Raw genomic sequence first — 23,343 nt, 5'->3', positions numbered from 1 at the left:
GATATTGCTATGTACACTCTACGTCTGCTTAATTTCTCAATAAATTGCGTGTACCCAGAAACCATTTCAAAAACCAGAAACAACTTATTAAAATTGATACAACATTACAGAAGCACATGGACTGTACGAAAGAGACAAAGGAAACGGGAACAAGAACATTTCAATGGGTAACTTGTTTTACGTCACTTTACAAGTATCGCACTCTACTTTGGTTTCGCGTCAACCCCGCCAGCTACCTTAACCATTGAGAATTGTCTGACGACCTAACTGTCGATGTGTTTACATAATGTTAGAAATACCAAATTGTTCTCGCGTTCGTAGAGTTTTCGTATCAGGTGTCATCACAACGAGAGTCTGGCGTGTCACAATCACACACAAGCAGGGTGCTACTACATGGAGCTACTCCATTGTCATTCACAGTTAAAACGACAATATTCTTAGCGATGTAAAAACACAAATAACGAACAAGCACCCATCTGGGTACACCCCCTGCCACACACACACACACACACACACACACACACACACACGTCAATATCGGCGATGTTTCATGCCCGCTATAGGTCAATTACCCCCCCCCCCCCCTCCCCCATCTAGATAGCGGTTACAGTGCACTTCTGTTATTACGAAATAAAGAAAAAAACGATAATAACGGAATTCTCGTTACAACGAAATCAAATTCAGGTCCAAAATTAATCATCAATATATTTATATACACTATTTTGTTCGGCTATAAAGGAATTTTGGTATTACGAAAGAGAACCGCCGTCCCGAGGACTCCGTTATAACAGGAATGCACTTTTCTGGTATTAGTGGTAATTGGGTAAGAATGAAGATGAGGGATAGGGTTAGATTTTGGACTGGGTTTGCGTTTGGGCTAGCGTCAGGAATAGCGTCATGATTATGGCATGGCTAATGTTATAGGGTCACCGTCAAGGGAAGGGCCGAGGTGATAAATGTCCAGAGGTAATCGTCCGTTCCATTAAAGGGTGGGGGTGATTAATTTTCACACAATTGTCCGTTTCAATAAAGGGCAGGGGTGATTAATGTTCAGATGTGATTGTCCATTTCATTAAAGGGAAGGGGTGATTAATGTACAGATGTAATTGTCCGTTTCATTAAAGGGAAGGGGTCGTGATTACTGTCCAGATGTAATTGTCCGTTTCATTAAAGGGAAGGGGTGATTACTGTCCTGATGTAATTGTCAGTTTCATTAAAGGCTTGCGCTGTACCTGTCAAGAAGTTCTGCTCGAGGCTCGAAGTGATACTTGCAAGGTCGGCCGTGTCGAAGAGGTTGCGACAGTAGTCCCGCGAATCTTCCCACGACAGAAACTCAGCCGGAGATGTGTAACAAAAGTTGTCGTAGAGGGCCCAGCCTCGTTCGCAATACCCAAGCTCTGTATGCATAACCACAAACGTATAGAGGATTCATCAAGCATGGCACTGAAACCTGAAAAGGCTCAGGACTGATAAAAATCTCATTCATCGCCGCGGATTTCACCTTGCACAAAGACTGGTATAAACTTGTCAATATTTCCTGATAGATAATCTCTATTCATTTTGATTACTCACTCCACTTCTACACATTTTCGGGAGACGTTTGTTTCATTTTCAGCAGGACCATAATTTGTGTGAAAACTTTAACATTGAGTATTGCTCGTGATAAGAATTTTACCAAGAATACAGAGAGGTACATGCAATATTGCATTTTACATCTTTATCATTCTAAACAGAAAAAAAGGGCATGGCATGTGGATGAAGAAAGCAAACAAAAATAAAACAGACGAGGAAGAAAATGCTGCACTATCCTATACAGATCAGCCTGTATAAGCCTAGCCCTAACAGTCCAGGGATATTGTATGACAAAAACTAGTTATCAAACTGTATTTTTTATTGGTTTAACACATGTCAAGCCATTTAGCTGTAACATTTTTTTTTATTTGTCTGCCCGTACCTCTTTGTATAATCCAAAAAACTCATGTCTGGCAGTTGAAAAAAAAAAACATATGGGTTTAGATAGATAGATAATAGATAGATAGATATATAGATAGATAGATAGATAGATAGATAGATAGATAGATAGACAGATGGACAGACAGACAGATAGATAGATAGATAGATAGATAGATAGATAAGCTATAGATATTAGGTGACCGTAAAATTGTTTACAACTTACCTATGTCAGGTATCACAGGTGTCACCTCGGAGCCTATATAGGAAAACAAAAGGGCAACAGATCGATACTAATATGAGTTTCAACGATTAATCGGCGGCACTGCTTCCTTGAAGAAGATAAAAATGTCTCGAACGCACACAGGTGTTTTTGTCATTGCTTCGTTGTATCATAAGCATTGTATTCTGAACCAATGATAATTGTTGTATTTGTTCTTTTAACAGCATAGATCATACATTATCATTGCTTCCTGACATCTCATTCGCCATCTGTCAACAAGTGTGGACAATAAATCCTTTGTGTTCGGAGTCATGACACTCATGTGATATCATAAACATAAGACTCTATGGCGGATCACGGCAAACAGGTGTGCAAGCAGCTGCCATCCGCTTCCAGCGAAAAACATGTACATGTGTCAGACGTTTATCCTCCCTTAATTGATTATATTTTTTACGAGAACTCGATTTGATCGTGTTGATAATAATCTTTGTTCTCTGAATGTTCGTGGTGTAGGAGATAGGAAAAAACGAAGCTGAATTATTTATGCGGCTGAGAGATCGAGACGCCGATGATTATTTTCTACAAGAAGCGCGCTCTACACCAGAAACTGAGCAAGATTGGAAATATCAGTGGGGATCGTCTGGGATACATTTTTTTAACGGAAATTTGAATAGTCGAGGTACGTGTATTTTATTTAGCGATTTTGATAAAATAGGAGATAAACGAGAATTGTATGATAAGGATGGTAGATTTGTTTTTGTTTGTTTTTTTTTTTATATGATTTTATCTATATCAGATACTATCATCACTTTATTGAGTGTTCATGCACCCACTTGAGACGATCCAGGTTTCTTTTTTCTTTTTTGACAATGTTTTTGCAAATTTGGAACTATATGAATGCCAATCAACGATATGGGGAGGGGATTTCCATTGCGTATTGGATGTTAATATTGATGTATATAGTTTCATGTCTGAAAGCGCAAGAGAAACATTCGTCGTTATATTTTTGCTGTAGCAGCCTAAAGGTCTTGTTTACCTTTGGAGGTTCAAAGGTTCAAGACATCACATTTGATCCATATTTGTAGGTCAGTTGTATCACAAAACATCCTACCATATAAAAAACTTGCAATAAAACCTTAAATATAAGGAGATGTCAGTATTTTTTTTCAATAAACCATAACTGTAGACGGTTTAGTCTGGAAACATTTCTATTATAACTATTGTTCACATTTTGTGCATTTATCAATACTTGACATCGATTATACGGATTCAAATTTGTACAGTTGTTGTTTCTATCCCTAACTCACATTTTAGAACTATTTTAGAGCACTAATGCGGGGTTTTTGTTTCATCTGCAAATGGTAAGTTACGCCTTTAGTCATAATGATGACGGTGATATTTGTTTATCACTTGAAATATTCTGAATTACTTTCGATTGATTCCCGTTTATTCCAACATGTCCAATACACCATAATAGCACTGATAACAAACAAAATTGTGCTTGCGTTGAGATGCAATCAACGGCAATGATGGCAACAATCATGACAATGCTGACGATACTCGCTACTCTATACATTTTGATCATTTCAAGACGGTGCCCCTGACCACATGCATTTATTCTTGTGATTGGAAAAGTTGAGCATCAACTAAGTAAGAGCTCAGAGCGATTCTTACCAACTGCAATTTTGCAAACGAATCCTCCCAGCATCAAACAGCTCTGGTCCTGCCATAATCCTGTACTGTCGTCTGCCAAGCAAACAATCATTTTGCAGAGGTCAATGTACTGGAAACAGCAACAAAAAGTAATCGGGAAAATCCAAGCCGGACAATTTATACAGAAATAGCATATGACGCTAGGAAATAGTGTATAATTTTATGCACAGATTTGTTCATGTTATTACTATTTCTACTCCAGAAGAATGTATAAAGTGATTCCAACCAAAAATTTACTTTCTACATTCCAATGTGCGAAACAGCATATCAGCATCATTTGCTAGTCATAATGGAAAGATGTAAGGAACATTAAAGAAAATTCAAATAGACAATATCAACAATTTACTATGATTCTCAGTATTCACACAAAGAAGACAGGTTGTTCGTGACAATCAGAACGCTTATTCCAAGAGGCTTGCCCTGCACACAACAAGTAACTCAGGTAAGCTCGATTCCAACCATCGAATTGCATTGAATTTGGATGTGTGGATATGAGATACAGAAAAAAAAACCAACAACAATCATAAACTTGAATACTAATATACTTTGGTGAATTGACCCCCTACATTGCTTATTTAAAACAGTAGCGTAGATTCGTGCATTTACAGTCACCATTCCGTTTTGGTTTTATCACCTCCCAACATCAACCCCCCCCCCCCCCCCACCACAAAGAGGGAAATATCATCTGGATTAACAATTACAACAAAAACAAATTGCTTACCAAAGTCAACTTTTTATTCTCACCATCATTCTGAGTCGAGTAATTCTGAATGAAGGAAAAAGGTCATTCTATAAATAATTATAGCTAAAAGTATCTCTAACCAAAATTCGAACGCCAGACAGCGCTGAACAGCATTTTGTGGAGGATCTCGATGATTTAACGACACAGATGATACAAGTCAGTTCATAGTTGGGTCTACATTCGTGTGACCATGTATGTAAAATTGTATGTGCCTATTGGTAAGATGGTGCATGTGTCTGTCTGTACATAGGTGTGTGTGTGTGTGTGTGTGCGTGTGTGCGTGTGTGTATGTGTGGCTCGTGTGTGTGAATCTGTTTGTACTTTCACAAGAGAAGTTACAGTACATAGTTCTGTATAGTCATTTTTATGTGACCTTTCACCCTCGCCTGTTTGTTTGTCTGTTTTGTTTGCTTTATTTGTTTGTTTGTTTGTTTGTTTGTTTGTTTGTTTGTTTGTTTTTTCGAGAGAGGGCTAATATACCTGTGTACATGAAGGCACAGTCCTCCTTTCCGTACTCGCCAGCCGGTGCTATTCCATTGACCCAGTGCTCATAGTCGTGGAGAAGTCCCGTGTCATGCTCCCAAGCCCACTGCCCGTCTTGCAGTGTGTCTGTTATCCAAACATCGAAAAAAAAGGAGGATTTTATGTTGTTCTCGATGTTGTTGTTTTTTTCTTCTTCTTGAATTAAAAAATGCAAATCATGAATATTTCGTGAATACTTATACCTCAGCGGAGTTTAAAAGGCATCCAGACTCACGAGATTCACATTTCTCGTTTGTATATAATTGGACAAACTGAGTCATTTTTGTTAATAACATGATTTTGTGATGCGATTTTACTTTGATTACAAATTACTGAATAGGATGAAATTACTTGAATTGAAGCGAAATGATTATACTGAATGGAAAATATATTGCTTCAATTATTTCTTCTGCGATACTATAGACGGAATACAATAGTGCGTATTATCTCTACGGCTGAGGACATCCGGAAAGGCTCAGATTTAGTACCAAATTATAAGCAATATGAGACTTTCGTGTTTTACTGTCGTCATAGTGCTCTAATCTGTCCAAGGGGTGTTTCATAAAGCTGTTCGTAAAGTTACGAACAACTTACGAGCGACTGGTGATCAGATGTGATGTGCTATACTTATCAGAATTTCAATAATTCAGCACAAAAACTGATCACCAGTCGCTCGTAAGTCGTTCGCAACTTTACGAACAGCTTCATAAAACAGGGCCCAGGTCGATTAAGAATACACTAACGCTTCAAGGGTCATGTGATGCGACGTAGTACGAATATAACGAGGGGCTTCGAATCTAGTAGAAGTGTTGGGGACTTTAGCTCCCCAACCCCACCCCCACCACCCATACTCCGCACATCCATATGCACACGCACCTATAAGAAAAAGAAAAGATGTTGGCTACAATGAATAGAATAAGAATACATTAAGGTCCACGATGCAGCATAAATATAAGCATTTTATATATATATATATATATATATATATATATATATATATATATATATATATATATATATATATATAGCCTTTTGTTATTATTATTTGTATCTTGGCAACTTATGCGTCTTCTTAGTTTCTTGCATCAAATTGTTTATTTTATGTTCAGACTTACTTTGAAAAAGGTCTTTGACCGAAACGTCAGTCCAATTTTTTTGGCTCCTGCGGTGTTTATATGACTGTTTTTACTCTTTGATATTTATATATATATATATATATATATATTTATTATATGCATATATAGGTCCTATATATATGTGATTCCTCTGTGTATTAGTACTCACCAGAATACCCGAACCACATGGTTTCGACGTTCTCCTCGTTCAGTCTCTGCATTTCAGTCGCAATGAACAAATTCTCATTTTCGCTGCAAGAATCGTTTGGGAAACAAAGCATATGTTACGATCAAAATTGCAAACGTTTTGTTATTGTTGTTTTTCAATGGTTGCTTTTCTTGGTATTGTTCAGGATTGCGTTATAGGGAAGGTAAAGTTTGGTTGAGGTGAAGATTCAGCTTTTAACCTTTTTTGCGAGATACCTAGAAACCACATTATGAAATGTTAAAGAGCAAACTATCTTACGAGGAATTCAATTTATTTGTTTGTTTGTTTGTTTGTTCATTTTCCACCTGACAAAATGGCTTGATAGCCCATATTCAGCAACGTTAAGCTGGTCTTCCATGGGGTCCAGTTGGATGTGAGGTGGGACCACTTCACCGGGTTAAACACCCTGCTCTTTGCGATGAATGAATGAAGCGGGATCTTTTACGTGCATGAGTTGTTGCTCTCTCATACACGGGACCTCCATTTTATGTCCTATCCGAGGGACAGAGTGTTTTGCCTCTTGCTAGAGGGGACGGTATGTTTACACACAACATTGCTCAGTCCAGACTCGGGTTCGAACCCGGGCCGCGTGATCGTGAGGCAGACGCGCTACCGACTGAGCCAACTCACCGCCCTTTATTTGATGAAAATCGGTTTTGAAACGTCGAGGGGGGGGGACCAAAATCCCCCCCCCCCCGTGGGAATAGGGACCAAAATTCCCCCCTCCCCCCCCCCCCCCCCCCCCGTGGGAATAGGGTTAATTTTTTTTGGGGGGCGGAGTTTACCAACCATTAAATCAAAAGTGTTACATCCAATGTACTTGTTCTATAATACGCCACAAATGATTCCCTTTATAATTATATTCATAAGTTCAGCACTGGTAGAAAACCAGGCGAAAACATGAAGTGACGCAATCAACTGCACCTCTCACATTCTCAATGAATTCATAGTCTAGTTTTCTGTTCGACAGACATTTAAGAACTTGACGCATGACAATAAATCAAAGAGGGACGAACGCTGGCCTCTAGAATTCATCAAAGGAACAGATAGAGGAATAGAAACAAAGGGTGTCTAGACTTGGATATGATATTGAACAATGTTTGATCAATGCAGTTTGAAATCGGGAAAAAGAAACAGAACAAAAACAAATCAACCGGCAAATCTCACTCCAGGATGGAGGCGAGCCAGCCGCCCTGGGCTTCGCAGTAGTACTTGGCGTCCCACCACGTTCTCACAAAGTCGTTGAATTGGTAGCACTCTCCGCCGTGTATCACCCAGCCGTCTTGACAGACTCCTACGCCGGAACAAGACATTAACAAGACAGATGTGAAAGACCCTATAGCTACAAAAAAAAAGGATACTTCGTACTCGGACTTTGTTCGAGGGGTGCAAACAACGGCAAGCGGTGTGATGGGAAATATTGTACCACGAAACATTATTTCGCATGTATTTCTTGTTCATTCTTTGTAATAGGAGGTTCTTACCATCGTCCATAGCAGAGAATCAATGCATGATGATGAAATAAGGTACGAATATATTACGTAAATATATAAGTGTAGGCTACTACAATGTGTAAACAGAGTGAAAATAAATAGTTATCATAGATGGGTTGTTCTTAAGGGCCGGAGACAATAAGTTGTTCCATGAAAATAAAATTCTTATTTACGCAATCCTTAAAACTTTGTTCGAGCCCCACAGAAACAATTATACATTCGTTTTGGGAATGCGATGTTAAACAAAGATTTATTTCTCAAATACAGGGTATGTTACAGAATAAGACTCATATAGCTAGAAGTACTTATAAACTTGGTTCTACTGTAAACGTTATGTGTTGCTATTTCTTTTAATGCAAAGTATTATATATTCTCTGTCAGAAACAGAAAGAAATCGTTAGATTTTTGCCAATTTTGTAATTATTTAAAGCAAGCTATGAAAGTAGATGAATACAAATATGTCAGAAAAACTAAAGGTTTTGTAGCCAATATTAACTGGAATCGTATCCATACTATAAAGACGGTTTGTAGCTGCCGTTCAAATCGTACCATTTGTTTTAGGTATCATATAATGTGACATTTGTACCTGAATGCTGATATAAAAATAAAATTTCTATGTGGAAAAAGAGACTTAAAATCTGCCAAATGAATATATTGATGCGATAATACATCAGGCTGAAAAGCAATCACTCTCCAATGAGTACTAGTATACACATTTTTTTTTTCTTCCCAGTGATATTTATCACAGCTGCTGTACTATACGACTTTCGGTCACACGACTAACCGACTTTGGATCTGAAATAAACAAGCGTGTTTGTTCTGAGGCTATTGTGATTTATTGCGGATCCAATGTCGGTCGGTCGTGCGACCGAAAGTCGTATAGTGTGCAATGGCCTTTATGAACCTACATGCCCAAGTTAGCCATTACCTTCGTCCTTCTCACATATGAAGCGGTAATCCTCGTCATCGCAGTTGTCAATGGTCCAGTTACCACTGGTCCGAGTCTTGACCATAGCACATCCTGGGTAAATCCTTGAGTAGAGAAGGGGGAGGGGAGGTGGGTGGGGAAGGGGAGAGAGAGACGAGGACATGAGAAAAGGGGAGAAACGGATATTGTGTATATATGTGTATGTGTGTATCTGTGTGTGTGTTGTTGTTGTGTGTTTGTGTGTGCGTTGTGATCAAGCAACATCGATAATTGGAATACTTGCTTTACCACTCTTATTTTTTCTCTGTGTATTAAATCGTTCCATTGTGATGATGATTTCTACAATATCATTTCGTTTCAATTCCTTTCATTTCATTTCCTTTCCTTTCCAACAATACAAAACAATTCCATACACATAATAACATAATATCAACAACATAATAATAACATAATGTAGTACAACGAAAAAAATACTGTGAATCAAAAATATTATGCATCATTTCTGAAGATATTGAATTTGAATCAACATTACAGGAAATGAAGGAGACGTGTTCAAAAAGCCAAAGAGCCAGGGTTCTTTTCCTCGAACGGGCGTCTAGAAGAGTCAACACAAACCACATCTTCGCATCTTCGTCTTGAACAAGTCGCCTAACCCAGTTCAAACAAGTTGCCCATATATACGCAAGTTAGGAAAAGTTGAGATGTTACTCTACCCCCTTCACCCCATTTTCTCTTCCAGAAAATGGCGCCTATAGGCGAGTCGCCTTGGCGCCAATACGCGAATGTTGAAAAGTCGTCTTATCGCCTCCAAGTCTGACAGCAGGGTACCGTCTTATAGTTGAGTTCCAACAAGTGGCATTCTTGTTGCACTTTTCAGTGTGTTGTTGTTGTTATTGTTGTTGTTGTTGTTGTTGCTGTTGTTGCTGCTGTTGTTGTTGCTGTTGTTGTTGTTGTTGTTTAAATAGATTAGCCTACCCGGTAGCTGGTTGCAGAGTCCCCCAATTCGTATAGGAACTGTCAGTCAGCTCCGTACCGTCTTGCCATATATAGTTTCCAGCGCCACGCCCCTGAGCAGAAAGAACAATTGAGACATCAGAGATGTTGGTTTAGGCAAAATACCTTTCCATGTTCAACTTGACTTCGATAAAAAATAATAAAATCAGACAAAATGGTAACTTTTTTACATTCAAATTCAATATGATTAAAGAGTGACCGACTTTTCAAGCATTACATGGATACAAAAACTGCTATAAGGAAACTAATGATTAAAATCAAAATGGCTACTCAAATAGCGCTATGTCGACAGCCGTGCTGAAAGCGCTTCAAAGAAGACAAAATGGAAAGTAGCATAAATAAACTACTTCATGTATGCAAAATCGACAGGATGTGACTTCAATAAAATTTTGAAAACATAAATATGTATAGACTTTACATCAATTAGTTGTAGAGTCGTAATAATATATAAATGCTGAGTTATAAGCTGGAGGGAATTTTACCTTCTCGATTATTGTTCAGTCATGGCTTTTACAAACCTTTGAATGAACCAATGAGATATTACGAGCACTTGCAATTTTCAATGATTTTAATTGCATTGACAATGATGCAAAGATGCAATGATACCCACAGCTAGTGTAAATGTAATATTTGGATTTAATTACAGACAAAGAATCATCTAGGTTTGCAGTTAGATTGGATTAATTCTATGCATTAGGCCCTATATCGTCGGACAAACTGCTCGAGATATCGTAAATACTAACAGTCAATTAGAATAAGCGAGTTTGTCAAAGCCGACACTCGGCTAGCTGCAAGAGATCAACTATTTTTTTTCATCCCTCAGTTATTTGGCATAGAAATAAACACACACACAGACACACACACACACACACCCCCACACAAACACAGACACACACACCCATACACACACACACACACACACACACACACAGTCACGACAAAAGACCTGCTCTTTCGGCGCCAGCGCCACTCACATACAATCCAAAAACCACTATGTTGATGGGAGGGGGCACTTTTATAAATCCTCAAAGGTTCATTCTCTACCTTTAAAGGGAAGGTAAACCCAAAGAGCAATGTGGATTGAGTGAAAGCAACAACATTAGCAAAGCACATCAGCGAAAGTTTGAGGAAAATCGGACAATCGATGCAAAAGTTATGAATTTTTAAAGTTTTGGTGTTTGAACCGCTGGATGAGGAGACTACTAGAGGTTATGACGTATGAGTGGACAGCGTTATAAAGAAAATATAAAGGAAAATCAACAAAAATTCACTTTTCTAGCATCATGAAAAGGCACTTGCCTAACCGCTTTCAGAAAGCAGGGGGAATAATTGCTACCCTTAACATATGTCAGCATCAAGTTGATGGAATTTGTGGTTTTCATGAAAAATGAATTTGTGTGAAAATTTCTTTATATAGCCTTATATTGTTGTCCTCTCATACGTCACAACCTCTAGTAGTCTCCTCATCCAGCAGTTCCAACACCAAAACTTTAAAAATTCATAACTTTTGCATCGATTGTCCGATTTTCTTCAAACTTTCACTGATGTGTTCTACTGATGTTGCTGCTTTCATTCGATCCACATTTCTCTTTGGGTTTACCTTCCCTTTAAAGTCCTCCGTATAGCCCCACCCAGTGATCTCCATGTAAATATCTAGATTATGGATGATCTCTATTTAACAATCTGCAGAGAGTAGTGAGCCCCACCTTGTCGCTGAGTCCAGTCCAGTACGGCATGTTGAGGTGAGCGGCTTGAAGGATGCCGGCAAAGTCTTGCTCGTCGTCGCTGTTAATGGAAATGACGTATCCACCGAGCATGGTGCAGTATTCGGTAGCACCGGCGATATTCTTCGTGTCGCTGACCCACCGGTAGCACTTACCGTCAAAACCCTCCCATCCATTCGGGACGTCGCACTGCGGTATAACGTCTAATCGTGAGTGGAAAAAAAAAATGTGGACGAGGGCATTGGATCATGAAAACCATTTTTTTTTTTTTTATTTACGCAGACGCATAATATCACCTGCTCCTGATGCTCATCATCCTTGGAGACTAGAGTATACCGGTAAGACTGAAATTCCTTTATTATGTTCAGAGTTCAAAGTTTATTTCATTTTTCAACAAAAACATATGTTTCACTTCATTTAGTAACAGAAAATAAGGTAAATAGAACATAGTGAAATAAAAAGACTACAACAATTGAGGACCTATAGTAATCATACATTGTATTGCAAGAAAGAAACAGAAGTGATCAAAGTGAAATACATGTATATCGTTGTTTTTTTAAATGCGAAAAATGGAGGGACCCACTAAAAAGACAGAGCTTGTAGTATGTGGGTCCCTCTGGAGAAGAACATCAACGAAAAGATAAATTGAACCGTCGTATATGCAAAAAAAAAAATACAAAGTGGAGGAAGTCTGGAAGCCCACTAGAAATTAGATTAACAAATAAATACATTTACATAGACGCGAACTAACATAAAACAGGACTAGACAGCAAGACAACTACTAAAGGAAAGGTTGTACAGGACAAAACGGGATGGACAAGACTGACGAACTGAAGACAAAGTAGCAGACAAGAACGCAAAACAGAGACAGAAATAGTAACAGAATAACAGAAGCAACATAAACATAAACAGCGATCTTCGGCAGAAGCAGCCAAGAGAAACAGAAGAAAGTTGCTTGGGAAAGTGAAGTTTTGACGCCTTAAAGAAAGACAAGAAAATAGAAAGTAGAGGGATATATGAACCGAAGTAGCATACGGAAAGTCAACTATCCATATACTAGACGCTAAGGGTAAAAATGGCAAAGATGGCAACATTGCAAACATCCAGGGGAAAAAAATACCATTAATTCTTCGAATAGGGGACAAAGTAAACAGGTTAATACATAAAAAAAAAAGGCCAAAAGGTTAATTCAGTATTGTAGAGTCATACGATTGTAATAAAAAAAAAAACTTCAGTCTCCTCTTGAAAGAGTATATGGATGGAGCAAAGAATTCCAATAATTTGGACCTACATAAATAAGTGTGTTCTTAGCAAAAATCGTTCTTAAAAGAGGTAAATGAAATTCACTAGATCGCCTAGTGGGATATTTATGAAATGATTGATTTTTGAGGAACATAGAAACAAAAATAGATGGAAGCAAGTTATTACAATACTGGTACATAAATTGCCCTAAATTAAACAAAAACAAATCTGTCATTTTTAAGAGCTTGTTGGAGGAAAACAACATATTTGTATGAGAACGTATAGAGGAATTACAGATAACACGGAATGCTTTCTTTTGTAAAGAATATACATTTAAAAAGAACTATTGAAGACAGCAGGATATATCTAAATTATGAGTCGTAAACTCTATGTGACCTTTCCGACCATGCTAAATCCATGAAAGTAGTCTTGATATAGCACGTGCTAAACTCTATTTTACTTAAGGGTCTCACACATCGAATCACAGGCAGTTGCGTAATACATCTCTTTAATAATGTAAATGTATATTTGAAAGGATGAAATATGATTATACTGCATATACATATATGTTTTCAGAATACTATAGACATCACTCTTTCCCCACTCCCAAACAAATGTGATTATTTAAAATGCGATAATTCATGACTGCATCAAGTGCAATTTGTTGATTTTTTTTTGCTGTACTTTTTTAATGTTTCGTTGTTTTTGTTGTTACCTGACACTTGTTCCTTTCTTTATTATTGTATATGCAGTTTGTATGTATTTCTGCTATTTTTATGTCGTTCACGGATTTGCAGAAGAACTTTACTGAAGCAAACTGCAATGATTAAATAAAATAAATTGAAACTAAATTGAAACTGAATTAATGAGTGAAGGCTGTCACATACTAATGTTCCTGGAGCAGATGTAGTTCTGCGGCTGGGCACACTGCTCATCGTTCCACTTTCCGTTCGAGTAGATCTCCACGCAGTCCTCCCCGATAGCGGTAGGCTCGTTGTTTGGTTCTCCCGGACTCCAGTTGCTAGGAGAAGGCAAAAAACAGTAACCTTTCAGCGTTAAGATAGTTACGTTAATGAAGATGATTACAATTCTTAACCTATTAACTAAGTGGGGGCGTTGTGGCATAGTGGATAAGACTCCTGACTCTCAACCGGCGGACCCGAGCTCGATTCCCCCCGCCCAGTGCTTACGTCCTTGGACACAATGTTCTAGCTACCATGTCCCTCTCGACCCAGGTGTATAAATGGGTATACCTGGCAACGCTAGGGTAATAATGATGGCAGGATCCTCTGGTAGAGCAGTGACAACACTGAAGGGGCTACTGTGCCCTGGATAAATGAGACGTTATCATTATTATCATTATCATTATAACTATTGCGATTAACCAGAAGAAGGAAGTGTTGTCAACTTAGTAAGACATAATACAATGTCACTCCAAAAAATATTCAGCAGGAATAATCCTATATCCAAAAAAAAAAAGAAGAAAAACTGGAGGCAGTATCTCCCGGAAGTCAACGAAAAATGATAAGGTTCATTACGTTTACCACACTGTCGTATCTCAGCAGAACTTACTCCCATGTCATTTCGGTACCGTCCACCCATATGAAGGAGCCGTCATTCGTTCGGTCCCAGAGACCAATCCAGAAAATTTCGTTGTAGACAGAAATCTGATCCGCGAGCCAGTTCTACTCGAAGAAAAGCAGTTAGAGGTATTTAAAGGGGAAATTCAGTCCAAAAATAAGTTAGTCTTATAAAAGAACAGAAGTAAAATCTTACGAGGTCAGTCGTAAAAATTTGACTGTAATCGGACGAAAAATAAGAAAGTTATGAAAATTTGAAGTTTCGCTAATTTCTGCAAAACAGTTCTTGTACAGTAGATAAGAATATGCAAATGTGTGAGATGACCATGTCATAACCACACAATTTTCCATTGATCGTGTACAAAAGACTTTATAGCATTAAAGGGACTGTATAGTTTTGGTTGAGACCTATTTCAGGTTTCTAACATTTTTTGGTGAGATAATGAGAAACCTTATTTGAAATATGAAAGAGCATCTAATACTAATGAGGAATTCAACATTTATTTCATGAAAATTGGTTTTGAAATGGCTGAGATATCCAAAAAAAGAGCGATTCTAATAAAGTGTGGGACCCACACTTTATTACGATCGTTTGTTTTACTTTGTTTTTGGATGTTTCAGTCACGCCAAACCCGATTTTCATCAAATAAACTTTGAATTCCTCCTAAAATGGTATGCTCTGTACTGTATCATAAGTGTTTTCTTAGTATCTCGCAAAAAGTCAAAAGCCCAATTCTCATCTCCACCAATACTGTACTATCCCTTTAACGTATTGTATCATCGGTTGCCAAAGGGTCAAGCTTATAGCTTATTATTGGCGACCGTTCTGTATGGTAATTCATAACACATGTATTGTAATTTTGTCTTAAATGTATTTGTAATCAAAATTGTTGAAATTGTTGAAACTAGCTATAATGAGTTTCATATTTGTATATCATTATGTTTGATTATGTTGAAAAATTGTAAATGATGCCATACGGAGAATGAATAAATCAAATCAAATCAAAAATGACAAAAATTAAATGTTTCTGTCATTGAAAAGTCTGAAATAGGATGTTATTCCTGGTTGAATAACTTCAGAATAGTGATCAGTTAGATATATCAGGATTTGAGCCTCGGGAATAATTGCGTTTGAATGAAAAACCAGAAATTTCACAATTTATGTACAAACTATATGGCAAGTAGTGAGGGAATGACATGCTCACTTTGCCATTTGCATATTTATAAGAAAATTATTGACTGTTCAAGAGCTGTTTCCTGAAAAATTAACAAAACTTCAAAATGTCAAAATTTCCTTATTTTCACCCGATTTCGATCAAAATTTTACCGTTGAACTCGTAACATTTTACCTTTTCTTATCAGACTAACTTGTATTTGGACTGGATTTCCCCTGTAAGTCAGTATTTCACTCTTAATATCAAATCTTTTCATAATCTACCATATCCTAGTCAACTGTTTGCAGATCAGCTACAGCGCAATCCCGTTTTATCGTACATGATTATAACAAAATTTCGCATACAACGAAGTAGAATTTGGGTCCCAAATTATCAGCTATACATGTTTAAACATTTTATTTGTTCAGCTGTAACGAAATTTCGATATAACAAAAGAAAATTGCTGGTCCCGAAGACTTCATTGTAACATGTGGAATGTGGAAGCACGTCAACCAACAAACACCAATGGACGCTATAATAATGGTAGATGAAAGCAACCTCACCTTTCATGCATGGTACAACTTCAGATTGTGTACTCCGAAAGTCAACACACAGACACACACTCACAGGTATTCCATAGCTCACGCACACACCTACATACACCACCCACAGAATTAACTGACCAAAACATTCGTAAATTAACACCTATGAGTAATGTAATAAATCATAATGCCGTGTCTTTGAATTTTACTTCATTTATCGTTCCATTTCTTTCAATTTACCTTCTTTTGTCCATTCCTTTCTATACTGTACATAATCATTTTCGTCATTTCTTTTCGATTGTTGATCATACGACAAAGTTAGTCTGCGTCAGCGTAATAATCCCTCTTAGGTCTAATTACGTCCATTATTCCCAACATAACCAATACAGGTCGACAACGAAATACAATGTATGCCATGATCATATCTATTCTCGTCCAACTGTGATGGTAAATGCCTACAGTGTAAAACATGCTGGAAAAAAAAACACACTTTAAAACCTATCCAAAACAAAACCTCTTTTCACTGCTGCGCTGGTATTTACATAGGCATTTTCATTGTCTACGCCAACGTAGCTATATGAAAAATGCTTCAGTAAATGGAATTGTTACACTCTATGTATTAAGTAATGCCGGTTTTTTTTTTAGTGAACATGAAAGTGTCAACGAGCTCATCGGAGAATGACCAGTGTTATAGGAAACGAACAGTTATGTTTCAAAGCGGATTTTCCGGCATGAACAATTTTCTGTATGAGTAAAAAGTTAGCTCATCTTGTCTACAGTGTGCGCGCAGTGTACATTAGATCTACTTATTTTAAGAGAGGCGCAATTTGAGCTTTACTTTGCATGCGATAAGTGTATTGACGGGGCGTGACTCTTGTAGCCTTACAATTCGAGAGAACAAAATACGGCCACAAAGCCTCGACACTAAACCTTGCATCAGTATAATCCGCAGAGAAAACCCGGCATCCATTATTCATTGTCCACTCCAGTCATTGAACTTCAATCCTCGACTCGAGGAATGCTTGGTGTCCAGTGTTCCTTTTCAACGATGGGTAAGGTCTATCACGAAACTGTCTATTGTATACAGAATCCCTGGAACTCTCGGCTTGTGGCTTCGAAGGGGTTAATCTTTTATTTTTAGCTACATCGTGGGCGCTTGATCCGTACAATAAAGGATTAGTCAACACATGGAAGTCTTTTTCACATCACCCTAGATAATGTCATTGTCCTGTTGGGCACTAGATTTTAGAGAAAGAGACTGGCAAAGAAGACTAGGCGATTTGGGTTGTTGGACACTTTCTTCTCTAGATGTTAGACAAACGACTTGCAAGAAAGACTATGCTAATTGGGGATCAGTCATGCGGAACACCCAGGAGTCAATAAAAGAGATGCAACCCCCGGAGGTTGGGTGGAATTCTCCCTGGTAGTCGCCGTGAGTGGACGTGCAGCAGATGCCCCTCACGCAACAGGATGATAGCGAAAGCATCTGTAGCCCCAACAAATACAGCAGACCTTAATACACTCAGTTTCACTTTCCATTTAATTCACTCATTATTCATAATTCACCCATTTAATAAAACTCATTATAGATCACCTATCGACTAGTAGATTATATCACCACCACCACCACGATTCCTAACAGTTGGTCATTTTGCTATCTCCACAAGATCAAGTTCTGATGTTTTCTACCTACCTACACAAGATCAACATAACTACAAAAACTGAAATTCCGATGTTGTCCCTTATATTTAGCGGGGTCAACTATCTATATATCACTACCACCACCACGATTCCTAACAGTTGGTCATTTTGCTATCTCCACAAGATCAAGTTCTGATGTTTTCTACCTACCTTCACAAGATCACCATAACTACAAAAACTGAAATTCCGATGTTGTCCCTTAAATTGTTAAAAAGAGTAAAAATGTAATGGGTTAGCCCTATTTGAGATCATTAAGATGGTTGCCAAAATGATCACCAAAATCAGAAATTGAGAAAAACTGAGATTGCCGTGTTTTCTCTCATGTGTGGTGAAAAGTGTAAAACTGTAATGGCTTAGCCCTTTTTGAGATAATTAAGATGGTTGCCAGAATGACCGCCAAAAATAGAAATTAAGAAAAACTGATATTGCCGCGTTTTCCCATAAAATTAATGGTGAAGGGTGTAAAAATGTAATGGCCGAGCCCTATTTGAGATAATTAACATGGTTGCCAAAATGACCGCAAAGACAGAAATTAAGAAAAACTAACTCCTTACCTTTTGTAGCTCTTAAAAGGATGATCCGAAAATAATGCTACAAATATTTTCTCTGAGCTCACTTTAATGATCAAATTGGATAGTTCTTGCACAATGTGATGAACGCCGGCACACATTTGCCATCAAATTCTTCAAATTCAACACATGGATAATGACGGCAGATATCGCTCCAGAGGCCAGGTGAGGACGCACCGTCGATATATGACCTTTATTGCACTAATGATTTCATCTTACTAAATTCTACCTATACACCAAGACCTATTGTCTTCTACTTATCCACAATGAGAAGAAATGCAAAATTATCCTGGTAACTATGAACGTACTTTGTTACACAAAATGAGACAAGGGGGAGTACATCTTTGTGAACGGTAGGTGTCGGAATATCGAGAAATATAACGGAATAGTTAAACTTGGTCAAATGAGTGACGAACGAGAAAGCTGTGCGTATTTGCGAATGGGCGTGTTCACACTTGCAGCTAACTCGATACACGGTGCCCTAAGGGGGCTTAAGTAGGACGGTCACTTACTCGCTTCGCGTCCTTATGATTACCATGTTTCCTCGCGACGAAGTGAAGAGCTGGCAAAGTCGTAGGTGACGACGTCGAAAAAGCGGTTGATACCCGGGCGCCGTTGGAGACGTCGAGATCAATCATGGCCTGCAGGCTACAGGTGCTAGGTGCTCCGATTTTAGGGGTAGAGGCTGGGGCGTAGCAGCGCTGACCAGCACCGGAGCTGAAGTCGGCGGCGCGAGGCGAAGCAGCGCTGACCGGTGTCGGGGCTGAGGTCATCAGCGTAACAGCACTGGCCGATGTCAGGGCTGGTGTCAGCGGCGCAGCAGCACCGACGACCGAGGGGCTCCTAGAACTAGCTGTCCAAAGCAAAGTCAGCGTGCCGGGCGTATGATGCTCCCCAGTGTCATAAAGATGTGCAGTACCATTTGCAGAGTCCAGATTTACTGCAGCTTTTCTGAGAATAGGCGCCATTCAAGCTCGTTCGTCTCACACAGTCCGAATTCGTAGTCGATTTCTTAGCGAGCACTGCAGCAATTCGGTGACAGAAGTGTGGAGCTATGAAGCAGGCGTTTTCACTGGTGCATACACGTAAACACGCCCGTGGATGTATCAAACGCTCGGCTGCCGTGTTAGTGTCTATGTTTCACAGTTTCGTATAGCGAGAGTGTATCTCCACGCGAGCAAGTTTACATTTCGCGGGTTAACCAAAACGCCCAATTGATTACAGAGCTAGTTTGTCGCCACCAGTCACATGTATTCAAATTTGCTTTAATCATGCATAGATAATAAGTCATGAATATGCCGTTCATATTTTCAAATTGGGCTTAAAGCTGCTCACGGCCTTGTTAAAACCAGCCTACAGCAAAATAGTATCAAAGCGGTTTTTTTTTTTTTAAATCCGTGATGACATAAATCAAACGCACAAACAACATTTCCCCGCATCTTGCGTGCTTAGAGTTGTGAAAATACATAAAAGGAGAAAGGGAGGCGTGGACGCTACACAACCTAAGGTGAAAATCAAGACTTTGTATTTTTTTTTTCACATCGCTAAGACCTTGCGCACAAACTTATGTGAAACGAAAAATCAGCCTTCATATATGCCGCGGAATGATCAACTGTGATAGTGATGTAGTCCAGTCAATCTAGCGCTTTTTAGGGGGTAACCCATTACTAATTGCAACAGTAGGAATTTCACTGCAGTGCAAGTCGTTGAGGCCTCCTGAACACCATACTAAAAGTCCCAAAAAATCCAGTGGGGCAAAATAGTAAAATTTGCATAATATGCAAATTAGCACCTGTAATGAGAGATATTGACAGATCTTAGCTTCCCGTTATCCAATTTTAAAGATTTAAAGTGTATAAACTTATATTTTGTAGGTCAATGAACACGATGGATGCCTTTTCGAATTGGTCATACAAAAATAATTTACATAAAATGCAAATTAGCGGTAGCTGTAAGAACACATTCATAACAACAGTACTCACATTTGCATAATGCACGTTTTGCATATTGGGGACGCGGGGTTGAGGGGGTAACTTTGGGCGCCTCCCAAGGGGCCGCTTAACATGTGCACCCCTTTTTTCTATATAAGTAGTGTAAAGCAATGTATCCTGTATTGATTACATTGCATTTCTTGGAAACAAAAGTACCCTTGCTATAAGGCACGAGCGAATTTTGACAGCATGTACGTTTGGAACATATATATTTGCGTTATATGATATTATATGTTTTCTATAGTGCAAAGTGAATAAAGGGCATTTTTGGGGCACACGCCACAGAATCGCCCTTCAATAAGCACCCTCTTTATTGTGTAGATCTTGTAAAAAAAAAAATCTTCTTCTATCATTTTCGTGACTTTTCATTTATATAAGAGTGTATTTGCTGTGTTACCGGACCTACTTTTAAAACCACTCACGCTAGAACAACTGTATTTGGGTTGCTAATATCTGTATTTTGTAATAAAGGGCGTGTGCGTAGGTGTAGATTTAGACTCCTCCCCAGAGATTACCTTAGAATGTTCACCTTTTTGAAAATGTAGTTATTGTAGAGCAATGTTTCCTCTATTAATTAGTTGCATTTCTTGGAAACAAAAGTGCCTTTGCTGTAAGGCACGATGGAATTTCGAAAACATGTACCTTTGGAACATATATATATTCGCGTTATATGATATCGTATTATGTTTCCTATATTGCTGTGAGGGTGGATTATTTTTTGGCACATCCCACAGAGTTGCCGTTTAATGCGCACCCTCTTCACTGTATAGATCTTGTAAAGTTAAGTCTCTTCTATCATTTCCATTACTTGTCATCGATGAAAATTGTATTTGCTGTATTGCCGGGACTACTTTTACAACCATTCACGCTAGAACAACAGTATTCGCGTTGCTAATATCTTTGTTTTGCAATAAGGGGGAGTGAACGTAGGTGTAAATTTGGACACTTCCCAATGAATTACTTTTGAATGTTCACCCTCTTGACAATATAGTTATTGTAGAGCAATGCCTTCTCTATTAATTAGTTGTATTTCTTGGAAACAAAAGCGCCTTCGCTATACGGCACGATGGAATTTTAAAAACATGTACGTTTGGAACATTCGCGTTATTATGATATAAGTTTTCTATATTGCTGTGAGGGTGGAATGTTTTTTGGCACATCCACGGGGTTGCCATCTAATGTGCATCATCTTCACTGTATAGATCTTGTAAAGTTAAGCCTCTTCTATCATTTCCATGACTTTTCATTGATAAAAAGTGTATTTGCTGTATTGCCGGGACTACTTTTAAAACCATCCATGCTTTATAGAACAATGGTGTTTGCGTTGCTAATATCTGTGTTTTGTCTTAAGGGGGCGTGAGCGTAGGTGTAACTTTGGACCATTCCCAAGGGATTGTCTTTTAGTGTTCACCCTTTTGACAATATGGATATTGTAGAGCGATGTCTCTTCTATTAACTACAATGTATTTTTGAAAACAAAAGTGCCCTTGATGTACGGTACGATCGAAGTTTGAAAACATGTACGTTTGGAACATATAGTATATTCGGGTTAATGATATTCAATGTTTTCTATATTGCCATGAGGATGGTGTACTTTGGGGCACATCCCACAGGATTGACATTTAATGTGCATCCTCTCACTGCATAGATATTGTGAAGCAATGCTTCTTCTATCATTTCCACGACAGTCATTGATATAAAAGTGTGTAGCTGTAACAGTATTGCCAGAACTACTTCTAAAACCATGCACTAAAGACAATTCCCATGAAAGAACGTTGGTATTTGCGTTCATAGTATCCGTGCGTTGTAATTACGGGGCTTGAGCGGAGGTGTAATTTTGGACACTTCCCAAGGGATTGCTTTTGAATGTTCACCCTTTTGACAATATAGTTAATGTAGAACAATTTTTCTTCTTGTAACTATATTGCATTTCTTGAAAACAAAAGGGCAATTGCTGTACAACCGTAACGACTATATATGAAGGCGTGGAAAATTGGAACATATTCGTGCTATATGGTAGTGCATGTTTCCTATATTGCCCTGGGGTTTGGATGATTTTGAACACATCCCACTTGGTTGCCTTTGAATGTGCATCCCTTTGACTATTTATTGTAAAGCAGTGTCTCTACAATTTAAAAGTCATGAAAAGTAAAGTGTCTTATTTACCACCCGGCAAAACGACTTTCTACATGCATGTTCAACTGAGTTTGCTTTGGCACATAATGCATGTTTTGTTAACCTGTTTTGGGACCACGACGGTCAGGGTAGGGGTGATCTGCGCACTTCCCAATGGCTTGCTTTTGAATGTCCACCTTTTTGACAAAATAAATATTGTACAGCAACGTCTCCTATATTACCTTAATTGCATTTTAACGAAAATAAAAGCGTATGTGCTAGACAGGCGGAAGAACTTTTCAGAGGCATGTACCCATGGAACATTTTTCGCGGTTGTAATACTGCATGTTTTTCACTGCCTACAGGATGCATAGGGTTACTTTGAGCACCTCCCACAAGATGGTCTCTGCAAGTGAACCCTTTGTACTGTATAGATATTGTAGATCATATTTACCCCGGCAATTTTTATAGAAATAAAAGTGTCTTGATATGGCAGGAATTAATTTCAATACAATAAATAATTCAATTCAATTTTTATTTCATTTTTCGACAAGAACATAATATATTCTAGACATCACTTATTTTTTGGAACAGAAAATGAGGTGCGTAAAAAAACTATGTAGGATGAAAAGAATATACAATGATTGTATAGCACCTTACAATATTTATACATAGTTATAAAACTCAAGTGATAGTCATAAAACTTTTTGAGACATGCACTTTTGGAACGACTGTAATTGCGTTGGAATAAATTGCGTTATAAGGGTCATGTATACTAAGAGGCAATTTAATGTGGGCACTTCCCATACAGTAGGCT

General features: G+C 38.3%; 1 protein-coding gene across 1 annotated transcript in view; it reads right to left on the bottom strand.

Moving 5' to 3' along the window:
* The window catches only part of LOC140237891 (macrophage mannose receptor 1-like), a 61,852-nt gene extending 42,464 nt beyond the window's left edge, over positions 1–19,388 (bottom strand). Inside the window, exons 1-11 of the mRNA XM_072317824.1 lie at positions 18,933–19,388; positions 14,447–14,559; positions 13,762–13,895; positions 11,615–11,835; positions 9,870–9,961; positions 8,895–8,998; positions 7,641–7,767; positions 6,435–6,517; positions 5,109–5,237; positions 2,177–2,209; positions 1,233–1,397 (exon numbers count right to left, since the gene is read on the bottom strand). Coding sequence (XP_072173925.1) covers positions 1,233–1,397; positions 2,177–2,209; positions 5,109–5,237; positions 6,435–6,517; positions 7,641–7,767; positions 8,895–8,998; positions 9,870–9,961; positions 11,615–11,835; positions 13,762–13,895; positions 14,447–14,559; positions 18,933–19,388 — 1,657 coding nt within the window. The remainder of the gene's footprint in view (positions 1–1,232; positions 1,398–2,176; positions 2,210–5,108; positions 5,238–6,434; positions 6,518–7,640; positions 7,768–8,894; positions 8,999–9,869; positions 9,962–11,614; positions 11,836–13,761; positions 13,896–14,446; positions 14,560–18,932) is intronic.
* Positions 19,389–23,343: the final 3,955 nt, after the last annotated feature.

This window comes from Diadema setosum, chromosome 14 (genome assembly GCF_964275005.1).
Source record: "Diadema setosum chromosome 14, eeDiaSeto1, whole genome shotgun sequence".
Lineage (NCBI taxonomy): Eukaryota > Metazoa > Echinodermata > Echinoidea > Diadematoida > Diadematidae > Diadema > Diadema setosum.
Note: the sequence above shows the minus strand (reverse complement) of the source record. Positions and strands in the feature narration are given on the sequence as shown.